The 13,909-nt window shown below is 36.7% G+C and overlaps 1 protein-coding gene across 1 annotated transcript in view; it reads right to left on the reverse strand.

Moving 5' to 3' along the window:
• The window catches only part of PRKCE (protein kinase C epsilon), a 296,234-nt gene that overhangs the window by 93,016 nt on the left and 189,309 nt on the right, over positions 1-13,909 (reverse strand). The window contains exons 6-10 of the mRNA XM_069852631.1: positions 13,095-13,227; positions 10,160-10,302; positions 8,103-8,199; positions 6,219-6,433; positions 4,739-4,912 (exon numbers count right to left, since the gene is read on the reverse strand). Coding sequence (XP_069708732.1) covers positions 4,739-4,912; positions 6,219-6,433; positions 8,103-8,199; positions 10,160-10,302; positions 13,095-13,227 — 762 coding nt within the window. The remainder of the gene's footprint in view (positions 1-4,738; positions 4,913-6,218; positions 6,434-8,102; positions 8,200-10,159; positions 10,303-13,094; positions 13,228-13,909) is intronic.

Genomic DNA, 13,909 nt, shown 5'->3' on the forward strand with positions numbered 1-13,909 from the left:
GTAACACCAGAAGACAGGAAAGAAGTGAATGGTCTTGCAGTTCAGCTCAGGAGCTATGCTATGAACAGATAACTCTGCTTTTAAATATGCAGACAATTGTAAGGGGGAAAAAAAAGCTTTTATGAGTGGGATAAGTCTAACTATTCACCTGTAGTAACTGTCCTTTCTAACTTTCTTTATGTTTTAAATACTCGTTTTATTTAACAGAAATAGCTATAATGCTCACTAAGAGTCCTTTAGAAGTTATGCAACTCTATCATTCAACAGGAACATTGCTCTATACTAACCACACTCTCAAATATGTCTGGGTACAAACAATTTTCTTGAAGATAGCACTTTGAAATGAGCAGGACAGCATTTGTTCCAAATCTGTCTAATTTCATGAGGCTGGATAAAATAGTAAATGGTAAAAGTTAAAAGCACTAGCTCTCTAGTCTTCTAAATTTATTATGAATTATTGTAATAAAGCTTTCACTGTCTTAATTTGAAAAAATGTTATTTCTAAAGTATTTATTAGGATAATTCATTATAAATTATAGGGTGTGCACATACATCACATGTGCCTCTCATATGGTAGAGGTCTACAACATTTTAAATGCTATGAAGAATGTTGATGGGTGTAGGAGGAATAAAGTGAAGCTAGTTATGCCTTTATTTTGCAGAATATCAACTTTCCATTAAAAGACTTTAATTTTCACAGTTCTGAAATTTCCAACTGTGAATAAAGTATCACATTTACAAGAATTTCAGAGAAAATAGCTCTATACATACTCAAAGCCCCTTTGCCAGCCATCTGACTAAAGCACTATCAATGAAATCTAATGTTGATACTGTTCCACAGTCTATCACTGAAGTATGGTATGAGGTTGCAGTGAAGAGGATGCTGGAGAGGAGAATTGGGCAGCATCAGCATTATTGTCAGGTAAGATACTCCTTACTGAAAACATAAGGAAGCAGCACACAGAAAAAGAGAAAGGGAAGACAGGAGGAAAAGCAAAAGAAGAATGTGAATGGTGGTAGTCCTGAACAACATCTCCCCCCTCCCTCCCCGCGTTTTCTCAATGAAAGACACAATAAAGTCCTGAAAAAATCAAAGATGATGATAAGTAAAGCTCAGTTATTACAAAAATGCTGTACCCTGTATGCTAGGCCTTGGACAAGTTTCACTATGTAAGTGGCAAATACAGAATGCAGTATTCTTGATTTATAATCCTGCTGACAGACCACAAGCAAAGCAGAAATCAAACTTCTGAATATATTGACAGATGCATTGATCATATTCTGGCAAAACAAGATGAGAAATGCTGCTGCTAGTATAGGAGTATCAAAAAAAACTATCTAACTGTGACATGGTTTTACATGTTACATTGAAATATCTGAGCTCCTTCCAAGTGAAAACATGTATCAGCTGAGGTCCTGCTCATAGATTTTACACTCTTTCTAGTGTATAGACCTGGGTTGCTGAGTTCATAACTCAAACTGTTGCAGAGAAAACATCATATATCAGCTTCACACATATTATCCTAAGCTTTGGAACAGAACCCAGCTATCTTGACTTCCTGCAGAAGTCACTGTAGAAGACCGCAAAAAAAATCCCTGAGGTACAATATTTGAACACACATAGTTTTAATGTAGAATGTTCTTTTTTTTGGTGGGAGGGGCTCATTTTTTGACAGTCTTAAAGCAAAATTAATTTATGGATTAAGAAGGGACATGATAAATACTAGTCCCAAGAATATTCTTTTTAAATAAGGATGCTTGATGGGACTGCTAAAGGTAAATTCAGGTATGTAGGACTAAAACCACATTAGTGTTAAGGTATGCTGTTATTAGCCTTTATTTGGCAAGATTTCTGAATTCCAAAAGAATTTTAAATATGATTCATTACTTGTGATAATAACAGTATCATCTAGTAAATGATACTAATGAAAAGTTTGCTCCATGTAAAAAACAAATAATACTTAAGTATACTTACGGTAAAAAGCATATTAGGCAATTTTTCTGCAGTGTCTTCACCTTATTACTGAAGGAACACACTGCAATATATGAAGTCAAGCTCATATATTTGCACTTTTGTGGAACAGGAACGAAGCAAGTAATCTTATTACATAAAGTCAACCTCTGAGTGCTTTGACAATGAATACTGAGTCAGTATTCCCCTTAAGTCAGGGTGTATGTGACAAATATGCTCTCCCTGAAATGTAAAATTTAATTTCAGCATGATCACTTCAGGGACCAGTTCTGCAAAGTACAGTGGCCAAGGCACAGCAATTGCAGCATAAGTAACTAGACACTACTGTTTAATGCATCTTAAACTCTATTGTACAACAGACTTTCTCACAGTAAAGCTCTTTTAACCACAGACCATGTTTGTTCGAGCAAGTTTTTCTACCTGTTTTTCCACTGAACCTGAGCAAATTATTCAGTGACTAATTTAGTTGGTACATTTTCATTTGTTGTCATTCATAAATAATTAATAGCTTTAACAGATTCCTTTTGCTTTTACATAGGTTTTGGTTTTTTGTCCTTTGCAAATTGTTCATATGCCATATTAAAAAAAAAACCCTTCATTTTTCAGCTGTGGACTTTGATTGGGTATCACCAGCTGTAGTTTTGTTTGTTTGAAAAGAGGCACTAGCATATGCCTTGTAACTATAAATCACATAACTACTGGTTCCTCTAAGTTCAGCAAAGCCACAAGCTACAGTTGCTCTCTGGCCAAGAGATCTGGGAAGAAAAAAGATGGCGATAAAAATTCCAAAATAGAAGAATGCAGAAAGCGTGGCTCAAAAAAAGGGAGAGATACAAAAGGAAATAAATCTGCAGGAGCAAGACAAGTAGCAGGCGAAATATTTGCCATAATTCACTTAATATAAAACTGATCTTTACTGATGTTCTGTCACGTGATTCACATCAGGCTGGTGATGCATAATTTACACTTAAGGGAGCACAGTCTGCCTTCGTCCTGAAGGCTCCTCTCCGTTCACAGAGTTTATCCTTCACCTCAGTACAATCCTTTTATCACTTTCTTCATATGAAATAATAAGCTTATGTCTAGTTACAGATTTTTAAATAGTATGTTAAAACATTTAAAAAGTATGTTCACAAATACATTCAAATGAAATGAAACTCTGAATGCATGAAACATCCTCCACAGACATAAACTGTATACACATCTTCCTGGGCTATTTTTTTGTGTTGACTTCAAAGTACATAATACATAAATGCATTTCCACTATTTTAAGAACTGTATAAATATATTAAACATTTGTTATTTGCATATTTGAAGACATTATAACCTTGATCCTACTAGCCATTTTCCTATGGTTTTCCTACTGCCCTATTTATCTTTCCAAACAGCTTTGCTGGAAGACGTTTTAGTCACAGCTTTTCTGTAATTCTACACACATAATTATTGCAATTGCTCATTTGTGCCATCATAGTTTTGGTTACAACATGTCAATATGTGGGTATTTACACATGCACACAAATACATTCATATATACCATTATTAAGTCTTAATTTTGTTCAATATGCTAATCTAATTATTCGTTTGCTCTGCTAAACTTTTCCATTAAATTGACTGAAATACTCAAATGTAAGAAAAGAAAAAAAACAAAAAAAACCCCAAAAGACAGAAAGAAGTTGATTGATTTTCAAGTGTTTTATTTAAAACATATGTATATACTAACACCTAAACTTACTCCCTACAGGTAAAAAACTCATCCTGTTGAAATGAATGGCATGTTTGGTCCAACAGGCAAAAGTTGAAACAGTGAACATATTACTAGGCACATAAAAAAACAAGGGATGTTTCTGTAAATTCAATTATATGTGATTATTATTCTATCAGTTGTGGTGGTTTTAGTTTGTTTTTTTTTGTTTTGGGGTTTTATCTTGTCTATAAAGCTTTCTGGAAAACCAGGCAAAAAACCGTCAGCTTAGCTGATTGACAAGAAAGAAATAAGAGACTGAAAACTGAAAATCGGAAATATTCTGTGAACACAACCAGTTTCAATCCCTGTGACTGACTGGATTCAGAAACCCTAATGAGTCAGCTACATCATCCAAATGGTCATTTACATTTAAGCAGCAAATCCAAAACAAATGCTATGAAGAGAAATTCTGTATGAAAAATTACCAATGTGGAAAAGGCCACAGGAACAGGCACTCACTATCAGCTCGCTCTGCCTTTCTTTCTTCCTGCTCCTCAAGCACACGGGTGGCATTAGCCTAACGGGAACTTATTTGATAAGCAGTATACCCAATTCCTTTATTTTTCTAACATTTTGTATACTACACAGCACAAGAAAACTGAAAAGACGAGTGTTTTGCCATAGTCTCATTTCTGATAAGATAATTTTAGAATTTTTATTCTGAATACTGGATGTTATAAGCATCTGTACTGAAGACAACAAATGATACACCCTACTAACGTACAAAGGAAACGCAGAAAACAGCACATCAGTCATTTTTTTTGTATTTTATGCGTGTGGGGTTGTTTCAAATTTTTTTAACTCATTTACTGCCACCTCCTGGTACGTAAAAGGTAATAGTATTAACGTTATTCAACAGCAGCCAGTACTCCTGTTCAAGACTACTGAAAAGCTGAAATGCCAAAAACTTCTCAGAAACATTTTCAAAATATTACTGTACTTTTTACATTGGTGTCTTTTACTCTGGAAACAGAGAGTATTGTTCCTTGGACACAAACTGGTAAGAGATTCCCGTAGCTTACCTTTGTCTGGAAGCAGCAGTAAAGTTGTGTTAAGTATGGATGTTTCCGTGCTAGTGCCAGAATTCTCTTTTCTGTCATTGTACAGTCTACATCATCATCTTGAAGTATGACATCTTTCTTCAAGACTTTCACTGCGTATACTTCATCTTTTCCTTTTAGCTCAGCTAACATTACCTAAAGCAAATACAAATTCTGTTTACGTATGAACAACAGATATCATAAATGCAGGGTTGCAGAAGATTTTGACTGCACTGGAAATACAAAGTTACTTGCCTGAATTAAGTGGTATGTTTATAAAATTGAAAGTAATGTACTTATAGAATAAGATAGGTACCTGTGTTGTTCTTTAAACTTGAAACAGAAGACAAATACTTTGATAGTTAACAATGCAGAAGATGGAAAATTTTTCTCTCCTCATTCAAATATCCTAAGGAATGCCTATTAATGAGATCTCAAAAACTAATAAAGTAAGATGATATAGAACAGAAATTTATCTTCCACTTTTATCTCCGACTTCTGGTTCTGAGATTTCTCTGCAACTAACTTAGTATACAAACCCATGTACCATTCTGTCTGCTTTAAAGTTGTTGATTTTAACTACTACTATTGTTTGAGGTTCAAGTCCTACGATCTTTTTAAGGTCAATTCTGGCTTGGAGCCAGGGTAATCTTCAGAGAAAGGATTAGAAAACAGGGAGACAAAAGAAGTACTTTCAGCTCTGTCCCTCTGCATCTGCAGTTCCTGTATAGCAAGGAAGGAAGAGTGTACTTGTGAAAAAAGATTCACATCTCAGTCCTCCTCTTTAATTCCATGTGCAAAGTACTGTGAAAAGAAAATCTATAAGCCCTGTAAATAGAGCAATGTCCCTTCCACCCTTATCAATTCCCTACTGTGGGAAGGTATCTGGCAAGTTACACTTTTGCCACATACATAGGTACTTTGGCTAGCTGTCTAAGCTTCTTCCACTCGTCATATCTGAGTATAAATGCTTGAGGTCTGCTTCCTCCAGCAACGAACACACCCACTGGGGAGAAACAAGCACAAAAACTATTCTGTGAAATAAGTAAACTTGAACTGGGCACTATCTAGAAAGAGAATGAACTCAAAACTCCACAACATTACTCCTGGGCTGATTCTTCCTGCGTGACCCTAACTAATTCGCTTGTTGAACAGCATGTCCTAACTGTATGTGTGTCTTCATTACCAATACCCTGAAACAGTGAAACATTGACATTTTGTTTCAAAAGGCTTGACCCTGGTAAATGAAGTGAGCTAGAGCACAGAAAATGCCAGCTGATCAGGAGTCTGGTATTTCTGATCTGTGGGGTAAAAGCTGGTTTTACCCAACAGGCGAAGAATGGAAGGAAACCCCTGCCGTGGAAGCACTTTCTGAATGTTGTTATAAACACTTTCAAAGCAGTACCATCAAAAAAAGCCTACACACCAGTAAAACAAAACAAAACAAAACAAAACTACCCACCTTGCCAAAGCTGCCTTTCCCTAATACTTTGATGAAGTTGAACTCTTCCAGGCCTATTCGTTTGGTCTGGGCCTGTTTGACCTCCCCATTTTCACCGTTCTCCCCTGCTTTGTTAAGCTGGTTGTCTGTTGATGTTGTAGCTGTTGCTCTGTGTTCCTCTCCCCGATTGTCAAACGATAACGCTTTCCTAATATTGTTTTCCAGCTCCTTGATTTCTACAGAAATGTGAGAAAAAAGTGTTTGTTTTAACCAGCCATCAGAAAAACAGCCCATATCAGTCTATCAGTTTTGGGAAGGGACATGCATCATCCCTGAATGCTTTGTAGAGCAATCTGTGGTTAAGAATACATACTTAGCAAACTGCTTCTCCACCTTACTGTAATTAGACAAAACCTTGCTTTAACAGGAAGGGTGGCCTTTTAAAATGAAACTAAGAGAATGACATATCCAAAGCTCAAAAGATAAGTCAGAATAGTGGCCAAATAGTTGTTTTAGTGATTTTGGGTGTTCCTGTACCACAGACAAATACTTTCTTTTTAGTACCCCTATCTTCCTGCAGCACTTGAACTCATCTTCCGGCTTTAGTATCTTACAGCTGTATCTTGAAAAGTTCAAAGGATAGTTGGGTGTCCCAGTCCTTGAAGTCAACACAAATGGAGCATCTTACTCAGCTCCAGCTGTTAGTAGACTCCTGCCAATAAATTATTTGACCACTTCCTAGCGCCACTTCATGCACCAATTGTGTAGATCTGCTAAATAGTTCAGAACATTTCTCAGTCTTAAACACAGTGAGTCCTGGTGACTAACAGACCTTGGGGTCTATCTCAAGCTCCTGCATAGTACTTCTGCCTGATGACCTTAGAAGCAACAACTTTACTGAACAACAACAGAAGTGAAATTTAAGAGAGAATTTAGATGAATTCTTTGTTCTTATTTCAAGTAAATAATCAGATATTTAAAAAATATTATTCAATTAAAATACTGTATGTGAAATCAAGAGGCTGACAAATTTAAACCAGTTCTGGACTCAGTGTTTTATAGTTCTTACTACTATGGAGCTTTGGAGAAATTTCTTAGGCTGAGAAATTTCTTAGCTGTAAATAAATTTCAATGATTTTGACACAAAAATACTCAGATTCTTATATCTTGGTGTAACGATTTTTTTCAACCACTGGTTTACATACATGATGGTACGTAAGATACCTCATAGACTTCTGATTTTTAAACCCAACACTCAGATCAGACTCACAAAGTGCTGCTGACATATATGTTCTGTCAATGAGCCTGTTCAGCTCAATGAAATCAGGTCATAGCAGTGAAGATTAAAATATTTTTCTCAAAAACTATGCAAGAAAAGAAATATCTGAAAGGAAATATGCATTAACAAAGCCTCTAGAGACCACAACAACACACTAGCATAGCCTAACTGGATGGAAGTTTTTATTATCACAGATGTTCAACATGAAATTGCAAGGAGGCTATTTTATTTCAAAAACTTATCTTTTTCAGATAGATAAATGCTCTTTCAAGTTCTGTGGTACTATTTAAGATGTTTTCACTCTTACAAAACAATATATAACCTCCTTGAATAAAGGTATTTGGTTAGGTAATGACTCATCCAGTAAAGTTAATATTTTAAGATGACTGTTTTATCATTTTCCCTTTAAAAGACACTTAATTCCACAGATATAAATGAAGAGAGAAGTAGTCTTTTTAAAGAAGTTTTTGCAGTTCCTAACTCTAAGTACTTCATTTTCTGGTGGCAACTACTTCATTGATTTGCTTCTACAGAGGGTGGAGCTAAGAGATTTTTTACCCTTCTAAAGAAGGAAAATATGTGACTATATATATATAACAGTTAAGAAATAAAAAGAGATGTTTGACCTTGATCACATGGAGAAGTTGGTGCTGACTTTGACCTATCTTCTTCTGATGATGTGCTTCCCGGAACTGGTTGTTGATTCTCTGCACCTGCAATTAGCTAAGAACAATTCCAAAAGAGATACTCAGCTATAAGATCATCCCATGCCAAAAGGAAATTTAATTCAACAACATTAATTCACAAGTAGAGTTATGAAGGAAAGTGAAGATGTTCTGCCCCTCTTCAAAGGGACCTGAACAGGCTGGACCACTGAGCTGAGACCAATGTGACGAGGTTTAACAAGGCCAAGTGCCGGGTCCTGCACTTGGGGCACAACAACCCTATGCAGTGCTACAGACTAGGAGAAGTCTGGCTAAAAAGCTGCCTGGAGGAGAGGGACCTGGGGGTGTTGGTTGACAGCCGACTGAACATGAGCCAGCAGTGTGCCCAGGTGGCCAAGAAGGCCAATGGCATCTTGGCTTGTATCAGAAACAGCGTGGCCAGCAGGTCCAGGGAGGTTATTCTCCCTCTGTACTCGGCACTGGTGAGAGTACTCTTTGAATACTGTGTTCAGTTCTGGGCCCCTCGCTGCAAGAAGGATGTTGAGGCTCTGGAGCGAGTCCAGAGAAGAGCAACAAAGCTGGTGAGGGGGCTGGAGAACAGGCCTTATGAGGAGCGGCTGAGAGAGCTGGGGTTGTTTAGCCTGGAGAAGAGGAGGCTGAGGGGAGACCTCATTGCTCTCTACAACTACCTGAAAGGAGGTTGTAGAGAGGAGGGTGCTGGCCTCTTCTCCCAAGTGACAGGGGAGAGGACAAGAGGGAATGGCCTCAAGCTCTGCCAGGGGAGGTTCAGGCTGGACATCAGGAAAAAATGTTTCACGGAAAGGTTCATTGGTCACTGGAACAGGCTGCCCAGGGAGGTGGTTGAGTCACCTTCCCTGGAGGTGTTTAAGGGACGGGCGGACGAGGTGCTGAGGGGCATGGTTTAGTGATTGATAGGAATGGTTGGACTCTATGATCCTGCGTGTCTTTTCCAACCTAGTGATTCCGTGATCTCAACCATATAGTAGATGGTATCACATCAAAAGGAAACTACAATATAAACAAAGAAAGAACTGGCAATTTAATGAAAAAATAGGTTCTGAATACAAAATAAATGTAACAAGCATAACAGAATGACTGGGAAAGTTTAGCATATCCACCATGAGCCTGTGTAGAAATCTATCCGATAAGCACATTTAACTACAAGACACACCAGCAAGCACTGAAAACTAACTCAGGCAGTAACACCACATTATCTTTTCCCAGGAGTCACACATCAATTAATTTATTCCTGAGCTTTCTATGCTGCTGTAACATTTTAAAACAATGTATATGGGACCCAAGCATGCAATAATGAGGAAAATGAATAGAAGTGAATGACTACATTTTAAGAAATTGTGCTAAAAATCGCCTACTTCTGTAAATAAGAGCAATGGGTCTGTTGTCACAATCATGCAAATAGAAAGTGTAGCCCAATTCTGATCCAGGATACATATTATCAATCCAGAATGACCCCATTAACCTTGGATGGGGTGACATGAGCTTTTTATCTCTAGAACAGCACAGTTTTCTCTGTAACAGTGACAATAACTCTGGAACCATCATCTGGTAAACAGTTTCTCTTCATGAGAATCAGCACATTGCTCATTTAGCAGCATTTACAATGTTACAGAGTAGTGCTGCGTCTCAGTCAATCAATTATCCAATTCCAATTCTAAGCCAAAGAGACATTTATGTTTTTTTATTAACTGTTGTGTCAGACACTGTCTCTCTGTCAAATCTTCTTCCTCAAAACTAAAATGGGGATTCTACACAGATTCCAGGTTTGCAAAACTGTATGAATTAAACCAAATTCCATATTAAAAAACATAGAACAGATTATTAGCACTTATAAATCAAAAGCCAAAATCTTAGTTCTGAACTAACTTCTAAAAAATTCTTATGCAAGTCAAGTGAGTGGGATTGAACACCAGCTAGGAAAGTCACAATACAGCCATACTTATCTCATTTTTTTATGTGACACTGCATAGTAAAATTACCTTTTTCCTTCTCTGCCCACTATTAGTGATCTTATCTGGAGTGACTCCAAGATCTGCAAGAACTTTAGCTATACCTCTAGCATCCACTCCACAGTTTGGTGCCACATTTGTTTCACAGCGTCGATGTACATTCATCTTGCAAACTGCAATGAAATGTAAATACAGCAAATTAAATACTACCTTGGCAGTTGTATTACCTACTTAAATCAGACCTTAATGGACCTATCAATAACTCCTTCAAATAAATATAATTTCAGTAGAGAAGTACTTATCAGGATTTGCAGTGACACTTCAATGCTAATATAAAATTATTAACCTGGTTATTATTCTTCTGCTATGATAATGCAGCACACATAGTACCCAGAACAGAAGCAGGAACAAATGAAAATATCTAATGATCCTGTAAATCTTAAATAGAATTTGAACTAGAAGAAAAGTCCTTCAGAGCTTGGGTTTTAGCAGTCCAATTCTGCTCTCATACTGAAAGCACATTGTTCCTCATGTATTATTGCTTCTTACTGTATCTTATTGAAGCAGATTAACTCCTAACATAGGTAGGCACAAAACAAACAATGGTTTAAGTTTTAATTCAAGTCCTTGGCACTTTTAGATAGTCTCTTTCCTTACATGGCAATCCCTTTACTTAGTTCTTTCTGTTAAATACCTTCTCATGATACTAGTATACAAGTAAGAGGGAAAAAAAGTTACATTGTTTTGAGGTAATGGGGCAGGAAGCAGAACATAGGTCTATCAAAAATATAATAGCACAGATTTGTTAGGAGCAGATGGTGTATTTTGTCTTAGACTTCACTGCCCTCTTGTGGAGCAAGGCATAAAGAAAGCAAAATTGCAAATGTAATTAAATACTAGATTAACATTCAATTGCTCAAATTCCTTGCTTCATTACTTTTTAGAGAAAAAAGAAGTATATATTTATAAAGTTGTAGTTCATTATATTGTTTGTCAACAACAGTTTCAATGTATAAGCTCAAAAGAAACAAAACATATTTGCCTCTGAGACTATACCCAGGCATTGTATCTGCAGCAGGGTTCATGCACTTTAGAAAGTAGATGCCTTTCCTTCTCAAGTATGTTTCAGCTCACAAAAAGATCAAAAAGAAATTTCTACACACAGTATTTTAAGCATACGTATATTTATATGACAGCTCAGTGGCAAGTAGAATGTTTGACCTAGGATCTGTAACAGCGGACACTGAAGAACTGAGCTACTTGAAAGCAAGCAAGCAGGAAGATTTTAAACAGTCCAATTTCATGATCATTCTTTGTAAAAAGCAGCACAGGAATAAGTGGTGAAAAAACAGAATAGCAAACTTTTGGAATACACTTTTCATACTGTTACTAACAGCACCGGGCAAGTAAGTACATCTCTGAAGAAGGGAGCTTTGTTTGGCACTTAAGAGACAAAACAAAGCATGGAGAAACCTGCATTTCCATCTCAGGTCAGTTCTCTATATCACGCAGACAATACTGCATTTTTATAGGCACTCATTTTATGAACATAGGGAAAGTAACATAGGCTCTCTGAACTACTGTTTCTATGTATCTGCTACACAGCAAATGCATATGTATGAGAAATAACATTACTTTCTATAGTTAAGAGGAAATGAACCACTATGGTACTTGAAAGAGAATATAAAAGTGGACTAATAATTTCACAGAATAAGTGCAGATACACTATAGCTCTGATTAAAAAGCAAAGAGAAAAAAATCATGTTTAATTGAAAAATCTTCTCTGAACAGATCTTCATCATAATTAAGTTAGCATTTAAACAAAATCTTTAATGATAGTAAAGTAACAATATTTAGATCCTAACAATTTATCACTGCTCGCTAGCTAGAATCATATGGGAAGGCTTAAACTTCAGAACACTCTCCCAGTGTATCATTTTGCCTTGAAAAAAATTTTTTCTTTCCCTTGCTGCTCAGCAATTTATGACATGAAGCATTAGGTCGGACCTTCACCTATAGTTATTGCTCATCTACAGTACCACAAAGGATACATTTAATAGATTTACATGCTTATACATATATGTATGACTCCGTATTTCTGCTGTTGAGAAGTGTACTTCGCATGATTTTTGTGTTTATGGAGATAGACCTACCAAGTCATAAAGGGTAACAAAGTGAAAACGTTTATAATTCGATTATGTACCACCTTCTGAGAATCTGACAATCTTCATGACATCATACCCACCAAACCACTAATTGAAGTATTTTGTTCACTGTTTCTAAAATATTACTTTCCTTTGCAACCATTTGCATTGTTTTCTATCCCTTGTAGAATATATAAATCTGCTTGAAACAAGGAGATAATGAAAAAGTAATTTCTGTTAGTTAGAATGACATCAATGCACCTTCCAGCAGTAACTTCATATACAATTACTGTACAAAGTACACAGTCCTTAAACTGCAGAATGTGATAAATCCTTTGCTTTGTGGAATAGAGGGACTAGGCAGACCATCACAACTCATCTTCTGGATGTGGATGCACAGGACTGCTTCCGCCAACACATAATAATAGTTTTTGAAGATGGTATTAGGAGAAAAGTAGCCAGAATAATGATGTTTAAAAAGTTTAACAACCATCACCAAAACCTGAAAATCTAAAAGGCATGTAAGCTGAAGGGATGTGCTCCTAATTTTCTGTTGACTTTGAATTTCCTACATGGCAATAAACCTACAGAGCATGAAGTCCCAAATGTGTTTCTGTGCCTCTGTCCTCTGCAGCTGTTACTGACTGCTGTTGCATGGCAAAGGACCATCTCCTAGCTATGATGGCAATCTCTACAGCAGTCTTCTATTCACCTGCTATTAATTTCTGCGCATGCTGGAAAAAACAGAATAACTTGAAGTCTTTCCAAGTCTACAGCACTCACAAAGAAAAAGAAAAGCTCTGAAATGGTAAAATCCTTACCTTTGCATTGTAAACCTTGTCTCAAAAGACCCCAGAGCAATGAACCACAGTGGTCACAGAAGGTGGGCACTTTGTAATTGTGGATGCTGAACTTGTGAGGCATGTTAACACTGAAACGCTGAGATCCCACTTGCTGGAAAATGAGAGCACAGCATATTTCATTCTAATTAATTTCTTTATTATTGGCGTAGATCAAGTCTCTGTTATGTTTTGAAACCACATGTAATTTAAACAAGATTAAATAAGTCTGTGCTCAGATGATGATCTTTGCATTAGATATATTCAGGCTACAGAGTTCTCACTATTTTACTTGGGGAAGAGAGGGGGAAGGGCTGCTATTGTCCATGAGATACATAATAAAGCCTACTTCCTACTTCTGCTGGGAACAACAAATACACGGCTATCGGGGAAGATCTCTTAATGTGGAAGGCAAGGAAGTCCCTCCCAGTTGTTTTAGGAGCAGGAGGCTGAACTAAGACAGGACTCAGAAAGAGAAATGTATCACAAACTCTTCACCTTTTCATATCCCATTCTTCTATAGATTATGAAAATAACAATGATAATTTGTTTTGTTCGGGGATTCCAAGGTATGATTACTTACTAATTAAAGGATATAATTGATAAGTTTTTATAGCGATCACTGCGTAGCAGGAGATTTATTTCAATGTTTTTCCTTCCCTTTCCTATTACCACTGGCTCCTCTCCAGTGATCCAGTACCCCTTTCTAAACAATGAGAGCATTATATCAGCAAAGCATGCAAGTCTCCACCAGTCTGGAGCCTGTGAATGTAAATCTGCACAAGATTTTCTATCAT

The sequence above is a fragment of the Phaenicophaeus curvirostris genome, chromosome 2 (genome assembly GCF_032191515.1).
Source record: "Phaenicophaeus curvirostris isolate KB17595 chromosome 2, BPBGC_Pcur_1.0, whole genome shotgun sequence".
Classification (NCBI taxonomy): Eukaryota; Metazoa; Chordata; class Aves; order Cuculiformes; family Cuculidae; genus Phaenicophaeus; species Phaenicophaeus curvirostris.